Here is a 14,671-nt window from a genome sequence, read left to right as displayed (position 1 = left end):
ATGCTTATTCTGGCCAGTGAGCATAAAAAATATCCTGTTGAAACGGCATTAGACTGCTTAATACTGTAGTTTGATATAGTGCCTTTTTGTGCCACTGAGCCTGGACTCTGGAATATAATTGCCCAGCAGTATTGATTTAATTGCCCAGGTTTATTTGTGGACCCCTAATTATTGACTGGAGGTAAATGTAATCGAGCGGCTTTATGAACGTTGGGAAACCATTGCTGTTGCTGCTATACGTAATGAACTGCAGCGCGTGCCTTCAGACCATTTGTCAAGCTAATTTTATTCCACTGTGACAGTACGATAACATTTAAAAAGTCAAAGACTTTTTATTTTTATTACTGACATAGGTGGTTCTGCTGATGTCTTTGAATTTTGTGAGGAAAAAAAAGAAACTTCATTGGTTGCACTTGAATGTCACTTTGCATTAATGATGCCCAAGGGGGGGGGGGGGATCTATAAAATAGAAAACATCTCCTGTTTTCTAGCCTACTTTTCTTCTCTCTCAATTCCAGTGTTTATATTTGTCCTGAATTTTAGAAAGGGGTTTCTTCGTCCACCAGTTTTTTTTTAGAGTCTCAGTTATGCTCACTGTGTGGGCAAAGTGTAAGTATGTTCATTCATATATGTTGTTTCATTTATGGCAAACAGCTTCGTGTATCTGATGTTGCAATTCTTTAAGTTGTGAGGTCATTGTGTACACTCCCTAAGATAAATACTAAATAATTCAGTGTTGTTATTTGATTATTAAAATGTTTTGAAGGTAAAATTATAGAAAAACTTTCCTTCTCTGTTCCCCCTCTGGGCCCAGTGCTTTACGTCAGCACCGTTTCACCAGTGTGCCGCGGGAAGTCTTAGAACCGCAATACCTGTTTAGTCGGGGGCACTGGCTGCTTTTCTCTTGGGTTGTCAAATGAAAAAATGACGATGATAGCTCTGAGTGCCCTGTCCTGAACCATAACTAAACAGGTCATATAAGAGAGTCACATCTTATGGGTCACATTGCATTATAGGGTTGATTGGTTAATTCTTGGTACCAGAAATCCTTGTGAACAACTATAGGCACCAGATTTTTTTTTGAAGTCACTTTGGAGCAGTAAGGGCAAGTAATTACTATTCTTTTTATTTTTTTGTAATTTAATAAAAATGTACCTATATATTTGTCAGATCGGTAAAAATATATTTTGGGGTGTGCTGCAGGATTTTAGTGATTAGTTTCTGTGTGCCTTGAGATGAAAAGGGTTGAAAGTCACTGTTTTATGTCACAGAATTCGGAGATCATAGAATTGGACCTGGTCTTGTGGTTTTATCTTTTGTGTAAGAGTTAGGCCACAGAACTTTGTTTCTGTTAAAGGAACTGTTTTCTGCATTCATTTGTTGAAAAATTATATTGATAAAATATTAACTGCAAAATAAAAAATACTTTTCTGCTATTTGGTAATATGGGACTACACAATAATGTAATACCTCCTGCTACTGTTAGCCAGAAGTGCATGAGAGCTAAAAGGTCAAAAACATTAAATTACCTGCATTTAATATAGGACACAAATATATGTCCCCATTATTTCAAGTACTTCTAATGCAGTTGGTACTTTTATATATTCAGTCTTTATCTGACCTTACCCTTTATCCCCACAGATTTCTAGCGATAAGAATCACAGTGAAAAATATTCCTAACATCTACTTTTATTTTTTACGGCATAGCTGCCTTATAATTTCTTTGAACATGTCTTCTTGTATTAATTTCTCTTTTTACATTAATATGCTTTTTAAAACTTACAATTTATGACAGAGGAGAAAAAGCAAATTAATGACTATGATAGGATGGAAAGACTGCCTCCCCCCAATTAGTTAGTTAGTTAGTTTGTTTGTTTTTTAGTGGATTGGATTAAAACTAGATACAGGAAAAATGGGTCTAGACAAAAGTATAAATGCTTTCGAGTAAGAAGAGGGTGCACTCAGAGTTGTGCTTTAGAAAAATACATGGGATCAGTGTGTAGGATGGTTTGAAAGGAGACGAGGCTGCAAGCAAGAAAGCTGTGTAGGCGAAGGGCAATGAGGGCCGGGGTATGCCCTGGCCATAGGGATAGAGAGGATGAGGTAGATGTGCCCCTCATTCTAGTGACTGAGTCAATAGCAGTCATAAGATCAGATGAAGGGGTCAAAAAGCAGAAGCCAGAGATGGTTAAGCTTAATACCCTACATGTTGAGAAAGAAGACGATAACCTTAAGAGTGTTAGCAATTAAAAGAGGTAGATCAGATTTGGTAGGAGGGAGATGTTAATAATTGAAACCATAGAAAATTTGTAGGTATGTTTTATTAACAATACTCAAGGATTGGTCATTTGCCATTAATTCAGCCCAATCTTCTCTATGTCTTATCTCAGTGAAATTTAACTATTTAAGAACACATTTCAAACTTTTACAACTAAACAACAAAAATAAAATGATTTGAATAGACATATGTACAAGAAGATATACAAATAGCCAATAAGCATATGAGAGGATTTTCAACATTATTAGACATTAGGGAGGTGCAAAACCAAAACCAAAATGAGATATGTACTTAATACCTAGTGAGATGGGTATAGTAAAGAAGAAGGACAATAACGTGTCTTGACAAGGATGTGGAGAAATTAGAACCCTCAGACGGTGCTGATGGGAGTGTAAAGGGGTGTCACTTCTGTGGAAAACAGTCTGGCAGTTTCTAAAAAAGTTAAGGATAGAGACGACATGACCAGCAGTTCAACCCCCAGGTACTCACCCAAGAGAAGTGAAAACATATGTACATATAAAAATTTCTACATGAATGATCATAGCAGCATTATTCATAATAGCTCAATAGTGGGAGACAATCAGATGTCAATTAACTGATGAATGCATAAACAAATGTAGTATATACATACATGGAATATCATTCAACCATAAAATGGAATGAAGGACTGATACGTGCATTTTATAACATGCAAAACTTTGTAAATTTTATACTAAGTGAAAGAAACCATACTCAAAAGGCTACAAATAATATGACTTCCTTCATGTGAAATATCCATAATAGTCCAATGTATCAAGACGGAAAGTAAATTATGGTTGCCAGGGAGGCAGGAGATGGAGAATGGCAGCTCCTGGACACAGGGTTCTGAAATTGGATAGTGATGATGGTCCCACAGCCTTATGGATATACTAAAAACCAATGAATTACATACTTAAAAATAGTGAATTATGTGTTATGTGAATTATATGTCCATTCAAAAATGAATTTTTTAATATGAAGACATATTGAAAGAGAAATAAATGGAATACATGTAAAAGTAAATTCACCCTACAAACAAAATTCCTGGACTAGATGGCTTCACAGTTGAATTTGACCAAACATTCAAAGAAAAATTGATACCTTCCCTCCACAAGCTATTCCAATAAATGCAAGAGGAGGAAGACTCCCAAGCTCATTTTATGAGGCCAACATTATCCTGATTCCAAAACCAGATAAAGACACTACAAAGAAAGAAAACTATAGGCCGATATCCCTGATGAACATAGATGCAAAAACCCTCAATAAAATATTACCAAATTGAATTCAGCAAAACATTAAAAAGATCATATACCATGATCAAGTGAGATTTATTCTCAAGAAGCAAGGATGGTTCAGGATCAGCAAATCAACTAATATGACACACCATATAAACAATATGAGGGAATAAAATTCATATCATATAAATAATGCAGAAAACATACTTTACAAAATCTAGAACCCAGCCCTGGCTGCTGTGACTCAGTGGATTGAGTGTCCGCTCAATCAAGAGGTTGCCAGTTCAATTCCCAGTCAGGGCACATGTCTGGGTTGCAGGCCAGGTTCCCAGTGGGGGATGGGTGAGAGGCAAAGACACCTTGATGTTTCTCTCCCTCTTTGCCCCCCCTTCCCCTCTCTACAAATAAATAAAATCTGCTTAAAAATCCAGAGCCCACTTATAAAAATTCTCAGCAAAGTGGGAATAGAAGGAACATACCTCAACATAATAAAGGCCATATATAGGAAACCCACAGCTAACTTCATGCTCAACAAGGAAAAACTAAAATTGTTTCCTTTGAGATCAGGAAAAAGACAGGGATGCCCACTTTCACCACGCTTATTCAACATAATACTGGAACCCATAGCCACAGCAAGCAGACAAAAGGAAGAAATAAAAAGGTATTCAAACTGGAAAGGAAGAGAGAAAACTGCCATTATTTGCAGATGACATGTAGTACATATAGAGAAGCCTAAAGAGTCTACAAAAAACCAAAGAACTGGTAAATGAATTCAGTTCATTGAAAGTAGCAGGATAAAAAATAAATCATCAGAAATCAGTTGCATTTTTATACACCAATAATGAACTATCAGAAAGGGGACTGAGAAAAATGCCGCTTAAATGGCATCCAAAAATAAAATAAAATGTGTAGGAGTAAATTTAAACAAGGAGGTAAAAGATCTTTCCTCAGAAAGTCATGACATTGAAGAAGATATAAATAAATGGAAACATATACCATGCTCATGGATAGGAATAATTAACGTTGTTAAAAATGTCCATGCTACCCAAAGCAACCTATAGATTTACATAATTTCTATCAAAATACCAATGGTGTTTCTTACAGAACTAGAGCAAATAATCCAAAAATTTGATTGGAAACACAAAAGACCCTGAATAGTGACAGCAATCTTGAGGAAGTTTGAGGTATCACATTACTTGATATATAAAAAAAAATACTACAAGGATATGGTAATTAAAACATCATGATGCTGGCATAAAATAGACACATAACTCAATGGAACAGAGTATAGAGTGCAGAAATAAACCCGTGCCTTTGTGGTCAATTAATATCTGACAAAGGAGACAAGGACATACAATGGCATAAAGACAATGTATTCAGTAAATGGTATTAGAAAATTGGACACATAATTGCAAAAAAGAGAAAGAAACTATATCAGTTTCTTACACCATACACAAGAAGACAAAATAGATTAAAGACTTGAAACCATAAAACTCCTATAAGAAAATATAGGCAGTAAAATATTTGACATTTCTCTTAGCAATGTATTTCCGATGGGTTTCCCTAGGTGAGGGAAACAAACGAGCAACAAAATGAAGTGAGACGATATCAAATTAGAAAGGTGCTCACAGCAAAGGAAACTGTCGACAAAGCAAAAGGACAGCCTACTGAATGGGAGAAAATATTTGCCAAGACACATCTAATAAGGAGTTCATTTCCAAAATGTATAAAGAACTCAGACAACACCAAAACAAACAAGTCAGTTAAAAAGTGGGCAGAGGCCCTAAATAGATAGTTTTCCAAAGAGGACATACAGATGGCCAATAGGCATATGAGCAGATGCTCAACGTCAGTAATCATCAGAGAAATGCATGTTAAAACTGCATTGAGTTATCACTTCACACCTGTCAGAGTGGCTATCATCAATAAAACAACAAAAAACCCCACAAATGTTGGCGAGGATGTGGAGAAATAGGAACCCTTGTGCGCTGTTGGTGGGAATGTAGATTGGCGCAGCCGCTGTGGAAAACATTGTGGAGGTTCCTCAAAAAATTAAAAATGAATCTGCCTTATGATCCAGAGATTCCATTTCTGGGAATATATCTGAAGAAGCCCAAAACACTAATTCAAAAGAATATATGCATCCCTCTGTTTATTGCAGTGTTGTTTATAATAGCCAAGCTATGGAAGCAGCCCAGGTACCCATCAGTACATGAGCAGATAATAAAAACCTGTGGTACATTTACACAATGGAATACTACTTGGCCTTTAAAAATGAATGAAATCTTACCATTTGAGACAGTATGAATGGGTCTAGAGGGTATTATGCTAGGTGAAATAAGTCAGAGAAAGACAAATACCATGTGATCTCACTTACATGTGAAATCTACTGAACAAAATAAACTAACAAATTACGAACAGTCTCTTTAGAGAAGAGACTGAAGGATGCCAGAATGAAAGTGTTTTGGGTCTGGGTGAAAAATTTGAAGGGATTAGAAGTATTAATTGGTTACTGTATAGTTGTGGGGATGTAAAGGAAAGCACAGGGAATGCGGTCAGCAATATTTTATGGTGCCAGATGGGCACCTGAAATATCAGGGGGCCACTCTGTGAAGTATATAATGATCAGACCACTATGCTTACACCTGAAACCAATACAAAATAATGTTGAATACAAACTGTAACTGAGAAAAATTTTACGGTAATTTCAGTAAAGATCTGGTATTACATATAATATGTCCCCAGCACTAGAAAGGATTGCCTTAAGTGCATTTTCACTTGAATTTTTTTTTACTGGCCATAACTAAAAACAAATGAGATACTTTATTTCAGTTGACGTACCAACAAATGTTTCTGTATTTTACTATAATTGATACTATCTCCTAATATATCCAAATAAGGAGTTACTTATTTATGAATAATACTGTGTCCTTTGTACTTTGGACTTTATCAAGGCTATGGAAAGAATTAGTGGAGATAAAGCTGATTATATGGAATCCATTAAGCAATTTATGGAGTGTGTCCTGTGTGTCAGGTTTTGTCAGGTTGGGGTGCACAGCAGTGAACAAGAGAGAAGAAACCCCTGCCCTCAAAGAGCTTACATGTCTGGGGGTGGAAGATAATAAATAAATAGTTAAAATATATCAATTGTGAAAATTATTAAATAATTAACAGAATTATGAGTATAAAGTATGTATACCTGTTTAAAACAAATAATATACATTTATAATCACAGTATGGTTCTTTACTAGGATTTGTGTAAAAAACCTCAGCCAGGAATGGCTAGAAAATATCTTGATTTTGGTTTTATTGTTGCTTTATTCTCTGTTATTTATTTATTGTTGCTTTATTCTCTTTATTCTCTGCTAATCCCTTTCTGAATTTAATTCAGTCCCTTGTAGCCCACTTTGTCCCAGTAAATTTCCCTGTACAAGGACAATATCAAAATTTCTGTCTTCCTACCTTACGTTGACAATTTAGAATATAGACTTCTGGTATTTTAGTTTTAAATATCCCTGTGGCTTTTAGTTGCTTCAGATCTTGCAGTTGCTGAAATTTAAAATGGCTCTTTCCCCAGTGCCCTCTGTGCAAAATATGCTTACCTTCTATGCAATGTATTGCAATATGGCGGGGAAAGGGTTTTGTAAATCTCCCTGGCTTTTGTAAAAAAAATTAAAAATGAAGTAACTTCCAGCCTGAAGGTTAACTGAAAGTTTCTCATTTCAACTCTGAACATATTTATTCTGTGGCTTTCTGTGCTGCATTATCACACACGCGCTCTCTCACAGTTTCCCTGGCTTACATACATAACCTACCAGTTCAGTCACCCACACGGGCTTCTCACATCTAGCTGAAACAACAAGTTTAAAATTCTCCATTCAGAGTCTTGCTGGGATTTTTTAAATTTAATGATTTCAAGCGTATTTTTATGTTTTGGTGAGGGGGAAGACGTGATTAAATGTTAAAAGGTAAATTTTATATTATGTGTATTTTACCACTATAAAAAAATGAGGCCAAAATAAAAGTGAAAATGAATTATAGCCTTTACCAAAGTTTTAGAATAGCAAGTACTGCCTTTCCTCTGAGTCAGTTTTCAGCAGAACTCTGATATATACATATACATATATATCATATGTGCCAAAAATATAAGCAACATTTAGGAAACAACTCAACATTCAGTGCAAAATTTAAATTACAGATAAGTTGTTCTTTCTGATATCATTCTTAGTTATTTTAACAAGTTTGATCTTTCAATTATAAGATAATAGAGTGTATCCTCTCGTTAAATGTGTGTATAATATACATATATAAATACATAATGTAAACTGATATGTTTATATATACATTGTGTCATTGTACACATTGTGTCATTGTGTACATTGTGTCAAAAACTAAATTTTATGCCATTCGTTTTACAATGATCAAACTACATTGGCCTCTTTTAAGTCTGTCTCACTAAATCACATTTTTTGTAAAAGTAGGTATGATATATAAAATTTGATATCTTCACTTTCAGTCTGACTGAAGCTAGATTGAAGTCATTTATATTTTAAAGCAATATCTATCTTTTTAATAATAATTTTCAAACCAAAAATAAGAATGAAAATGATTAAAATGTTAATTTTGTCCTGTAGTTTTTTTAAATATACTTTATTGATTATGTTATTACAGTTGTCCCTTCATTTCCCCCTTCATTCCCCTCCATCCTGCACACCCCTCCCCCACCATTCCCCCCTTTAGTTCATGTTCATGTGTCATAAGTTCTTTTTTTTTAAGATTTTATTTATTTGTCTTTAGAGAGGAAGGGAAGGAGAGAAGGAGAGAAATATCAATGTATGGTTGCTTCTTGTGACTCCCCTGCTGGGAACTGGCTTGCAACCCAGGCATGTGGCCTGACTGGGAATCAAACCACAATCGTGTGGTTTGCAGGCCCATGCTCAATCCACTGAGCTACACCAGCCAGGCCATGTGTCATAAGTTCTTTAGCTTCTACATTTCCCATTCTTGCCCTCCCCCTGTCTATTTTTTACCTACTGTCTATGCTACTTATTCTCTGTACCTTTTCCCCCCTTCTCCTCCTCCCACTCCCCTGTTGCTAACCCTCCATGTGATCTCCACTTCTGTGGTTCCACTCCCGATCTCGCTGTCCTCTTGGTTTGCTTTTGTTTTAGGTGTGGTTGTTAATAACTGTGTGTTTGCTGTCCTTTCAGTGTTCATATTTTTCATCTTCTTTTTCTTAGATAAGTCCCTTTAATATTTCTAATAATAGGAGCTTGGTGATGATGAACTCCTTGAACTTGACCTTATCTGAGAAACACTTATCTGCCCTTCCATTCTAAATGAAAGCTTTGCTGGATAAAGCAATCTTGGCTGTAGGTCCTTGCCTTTCATGATTTGGAAAACTTCTTTCCAGCCCCTTCTTGCCTGTAAGGTCTCTTTTGAGAACAAATCCGCTGACAATTTGATGGGAACTCCTTTGTAGGTGACTGTCCCCTTATCTCTTGCTGCTTCTAGGATTCTCTCCTTCATTTTAATCTTGGCTAATGTAATTATGATGTGCCTTGGTGTGTTCCTCTTTGGGTCCAACTTCTTTGGGACTCTCTGAGCTTCCTGGACTTCATGGAAGTCTATTTCCTTTTCCAGATTGGGGAAGTTCTCCTTCATTATTTGTTCAAATAACTTTTCCACTTGTTGCTCTTCCTCTTCCCCTTCTGGTACCCCTATAATTCAGATGTTGGAATGTTTAAAGTTGTCTTAGAGGTTCCTAAGCCTCTCCACATTTTTTTGAATTCTTATTTCTTCCTTTTTTTCTGTTTGATTGTTTCTTCCTTCTGGTCCACTCCATTGATCTGAGTCCCAGTTTTCTTCCCATTATTATTGGTTCTCTGTGCATTTTGATTCATTTCACTTAGTGTAACCTTCATTTTTTCTTCTAATTTGCAACAAAATTCAACCAGTTATGTGAGCATCCTGATCACCAGTGCTTTGAACTGTGCATCTGATTGGTTGGCTATCTCTTAGTCACTTAAAAGTATTGGCTCTGGGGTTTTGGTTTATTCTTCCCTTTGAGGCATTTGACGGGGGGAACTGGTCAAGCCTGTTAAGTATGAGGGGCGGAGCCTTAGGTGTTCACAAGGGCAGGGCAACCCAGTTGTTGTGTTATAATGCTATATGTGGAGGTGGGGACAGAGAGGAAACAATGGTGCTTGCTCAGTTCTCTCTCAGATTTCAGTCCCCTCTGCCACTTCCCACATGCAAATTGGGCCCTTCTGGTGTTAGTTCCCTGGTTGGTGGGCTTGTGTACGTTCTAGGACCCTGTGTGTCTCTCCAATTAACTCTACTGTAAGGCTGGGAGTTTCTCCCAGTACCTCAACCCCAACAAGTGTTTTTCAGTTGGTGCTTTTAGGCTTTATTTCCTGGTGCTGGGGCCCTGGGTTGTGTGGTCTGTCTCGTTCCCATTTTTGCCTAGTTTATCTGGGCGCAAATACACGGCTGCGGTCGGCCAGCCACCTTGTGCACGCCTCACTGGGTTTGCTCGTTACCACCCTGGGTCCAGGGTCTGCCAGCTGCCACCTGTGCACCCGGGGGGCCAGCCACCACCTTTTCCTTCTGCAATCCCTCTCCTCTGGCTACCAACTCTTCCCCTCTTACGGGTCTGGATGAATAGTTGTCGGACTTCAGTGCACTTCAATTTTCTATCAGTTCTGGTTATTTTTTTGTTTCTAAATTTTGTTGCCCTTAATTTTGGTTGTGTGAGGAGGCACAGTGTATCTACCTACACCTCCATCTTGGCCACAAATCTTGTCCTGAAGTTTTAAAAAAGTTACCCTTATTTCCGTGTTTTTCTTTCAACACAAAAATCTTTAATTTTACATCATTAGGAGCACATCGCAGCCAGTGCTGATGCTCTGAGTTATATGACTATGTTTTATAGTCACGATCTCTAGGCTTTGTTCTGTTTCCCAGGTGGCTCTCCAACACCTGCAGCCATCGTCATATCTTACCTTTACTCAGAAACACCTCTACATGAAGCCGAAATTTGTAAGCTTAAGTGATAAATTTGCGATTGTCAGTGTCTTACTAGTTGCTAAAGACAAACATCTGCAGGTGTTTCCAGGTAAGAGAAACTGATAATCTGTGTGAAAACCAGGGGAAAGCCTTCCATTAACAGAAAACACGTTTGACGACAGGCTACCAAGAACGACTAGAAGACCCACTTTAATGCTGCAGTGTAGAGAAGCAAAACTCGCGATTTTTATTCTGATGTCCCAGTTGAATCTTCATACTAAGAAGTCTCACGCAGTATCAACTCTTCACCTTTTCATTTTTCTTCTTATGCTAAAGAACTCAAGCTTGTGTAATGCTACACTGTCAGAAGTATCACTTTTCCTTTTTGATGCAAAAGAAAGAGTCCGCAGGCTTTCTGGACCTCATGGTCTCTGGGACATGCCACCCAGCATGAAACTGAGGCAGCATAGTTGTTGGGTTTGTTGTTTAAAATATATTTGACAGGGCGAGAGAGAAGGAATCTTTGCTGTCGGCCCATCAGGTTGCCACTTCAACTCCAAAACCCTTCCGTAGAAGAATGGTTGTGGGCTCTCTATATCTGAGGGACTTCTAAGGAGGCTTAGCCCCTCCAGATCACAGAGAGGTAATTTAATTGACTATTAATTTAATCTGGACTCCAAAGTACTAGAAAGTTCAGGTCTTCTTATTGTTTTAAAAACTTTTACTTTTAAAAAATATAGCAAACACACCATGTGAATGTTTAAAGCACTTTCTAACACGTTGTATTTTAGGTATGGTTTCAGTTGTAAATCTATTAAATCTATATTTTTATTCATTGATTCTAAGATGCACTGTCCCCACATTTTTGCATTTCTGAAATTGGGATGTGTATGAAGTGTGGGTAGATTCAAGTGGTAGAGTTTTTATCCCAGAGAAAGCTGTTTTTTAAAAAATCAATGTGTGTCTCATATTCAACTGTATTTTAGAACTGAACATATATGATATTTTGGTATCTTGTGCTTTCTGTTGTGGTAGATTTCCAGTAAGACAAATATGTAAAGCTCCTGATACAGACTAAAGATAGTCTGTCCAGACATAGACTTCCTTAAGGAGAAGGCGATTAAACCAGAAAGATAGGATCTGATGCAATTCTGTGGACCAGCTTTGGTCTCTGTTTCTCCTTCACGGGCTGTGTAATCTGTGTGTGTGCATTTCTGGACTGTTTTCACTGCTGCTGGCCTATCTTTTCTTTTTTATTCTAGTTCAAAGTTGGAAAAGAACCATTCTCGTTGGTTTAGCTAATTGTAATCACCTTATCTCAGCAGAGTGGAGCTGAGCACAGCTAAGCACCTCATCCAGAGGCGCCTTCGGTCAGGTGCTGACCAGTGATACAGTCGGTTGTTGTCCCAGCACAAACAAGGACCTGCTGCTACTTCTCTGTAGGGAAGTGGTCTGGGCATGAGAAGCAATCTCATTAATAACAAAGTTTTCTTTCCTTGGCTAATCAAAAGGATAACTCCAAGAAATGAGTTACTGAACTCATTAATTACTATAAACCTGTTGTGTGAGACTAGATAACTGGGAAGACGGACAACAGGAAGGCGATATGGCTGTGGGAGGTACTGGGGAACAGTTCGGATTGTGTGAGTTGGAGTTCTATAGGCAACCCAGTGAAGCAGAGGGAACAATAAAACTTTACTAAGAAATTTATATATATATTATGCAATTTAAAAATATACTCCACATTTCATAAACTCAGCAGTTTGCAACATATGTACTACACTTTGATATGCCAAACAAACTTTTCCATAACAACTTAATCAATGAATATAATTTTGCCATTTTTTTCCTCTGAAAATTTACCCTACAACTTGAGCTATTCAGTTCAAACACAGACAAGGCTATTGATAGATCTCTCTCATTCTCTTATGAGTGATGAACATACAGTCCTACTCTGTGGGCCTGTGGGCCCTGGAGATGCCTGGAACCTGATATTGATCAGCTGATTGAAGATAAATGGCTTAGCTGCTTGTATTGCAGATTACATCATTAACATGGGCAGTAAACCATGAATGGTTCAATAAGGCGTTTATCTTTTTTCATTTTACTTCAGCTCTTTTATCATTTTTATTATAAAAGACAAAATTACCCACACTAACCAGCAGGATCAGTTAAAAAGAGACCCAGTAGGGTACCATAATGGTTGCAGAGTTGCAGACAGCTGAGTTCTAATGGTTTAATGATATTTAGGATATTTTTGCACTGAAGAAAATATAGAGTTTTGATAATGGTTTTTTTTTTTCTGTGTTTCTCTTACAGCTTCCTTTTGCCTCATATTTACTACAAGCAGTACTGGAGAAAATAAATGAAAAAAAGAAACTAGTTGAAGTGTATTTCACAATTATGAATGATGTTAGATGATATGACGATGAGGAACTTTTCTTCAGTTGTGGAAACTTTCTATGTGGTATGATTGGAACACATGCATTGCAATCCCAATACAGTATCTGCTCCAACTACCAATATTCAGGTTCCAGAGCAAAATAAGAATTATCTGAGACTAATTGACTGCTGAACAAGGGAAACTAATGAAGTGATAGCCATTTAAAAGGAAATAGTACAGCATTTGATTGTGGAATGCAAATATTGCCACAAACCAATGCAAACTTAAAAATGACTTTTCTTCCAGTGTGTTAGAAGAAATTAGGACAAGCTTGGCACACACAAATTGGTCTGAATATAAAAAGAAAAAATGTAAACCGAGGGTTTAATTTTTTATGTTTTATAAAGAAATTACTTTTTACATAAAACTGCTATGAATGGCCTTCAATCATCCAGTGAGCAAAATGTTAGCATTGTAAGCAAATATAAAGTGAAGCAGCATAGCTTAAGGGTGAGCATTTCAGGAAATAACTTGTGTGGTCCAACTATATTTGTTCTGAATACTTTGAACCATATAGGAGATACTGTCTTTTCCTAGAAGTGTTTGGCAAAATAAATATATTTTTCCTTCTCTCTCTCTCTTTTTTTTTAATTCACTATCCTTTGTGTGGTCATGTAAATTAGCTAGAGACCACAAAACCAGTGTATAAAATTAGTTTAAATTCTACTGTAGTCAACTAATTAGAGTTAAACTCTTAACAGTGATTTCATCCTTGTTTGGTTCCTTTAATTCACCAAGCTTGTGCCTGCCTCGAGCCTACCCTTGCTATTCTCTCCTTCTAGAATACTCAGTACTCAATTTTTCTCATGACTGGATCCTCACCATTCAGGTTCATCTTACGTGGTCCTTCAAATACACAATCTCTGGCCATTTTACTATTTAATTTTCTTTTAACACAGAGCTATTTTATCTGTTCACATATTTTTCTTGGTATTCTCCCCCAGCCTCAGAATAGGTCCTGTGAGCTTGGCAGATCTGGCCTGCTCCCTGTTTTGTGTGGCCTACAAGCTAAGAATGGTCTTTATATTGTCAAATTTTTTAAAGGAGAATAATGTTTTGTAGCATGTGAAAGTTATATAAAATTCAAATTTTAGGGCCCATCAATAAAGTTTTATTGGAACACAGTGGTGCTCCTTCATTTATGTGTTGTCTGTGGTTGCTTTCACACTGCAGTAGTGGAGATGTGGGGTTATGCCAGAGACTGTGTGTAGTGCACCATCACTTTGCACTACTGCTTGGCACACTGCAAATTGCTGACACAGTTATAACTGGACAGCATTTCAAGGGCCACAAATACCACCATACTGCAATTTTTGAAATACCAATGTATACCCATCATGTCAAGACAAGAAAAGAGATTTAAAAATGGCTATCAAATGTCACAGTTGCAGTAGAGTGTGGGTTATTTTGCTACTTTGTCTAGAGTTAGATGGCAAAGCGTTGTGCTTATTACACAGTGACACTATGCCTGTTGTAAAAGAATTCAGTGTGTGTCGACATTACATAACCATAGTGCATTGTTAAAGTCAGGAGCCTGACGCTGGTGTATATTGTTAACTGAGTTACAGACCACATAGGAATTTCATAAGATTTTACACTCACTTTTGGGGGGCTACAGTTTCAGGAAATTTTTTCACATGTGTAGATTATATAACCATTGCAGTTTTTCCATCAACATGAAGAATACAC

General features: G+C 37.0%; 1 protein-coding gene across 1 annotated transcript in view; it reads left to right on the top strand.

The window, feature by feature from the left end:
• The window catches only part of CNTLN (centlein), a 289,299-nt gene extending 275,190 nt beyond the window's left edge, over window positions 1-14,109 (top strand). The window contains exon 26 of the mRNA XM_037061920.1: window positions 12,859-14,109. Coding sequence (XP_036917815.1) covers window positions 12,859-12,960 — 102 coding nt within the window. The 3' untranslated portion in view covers window positions 12,961-14,109. The remainder of the gene's footprint in view (window positions 1-12,858) is intronic.
• The last annotated feature ends 562 nt before the right edge of the window (window positions 14,110-14,671 follow it).

The sequence above is a fragment of the Sturnira hondurensis genome, unplaced genomic scaffold (genome assembly GCF_014824575.4).
Source record: "Sturnira hondurensis isolate 20B ecotype Veracruz unplaced genomic scaffold, ASM1482457v3 Scaffold0013559, whole genome shotgun sequence".
In the NCBI taxonomy this organism is placed as follows: Eukaryota; Metazoa; Chordata; class Mammalia; order Chiroptera; family Phyllostomidae; genus Sturnira; species Sturnira hondurensis.
Note: the sequence above shows the minus strand (reverse complement) of the source record. Positions and strands in the feature narration are given on the sequence as shown.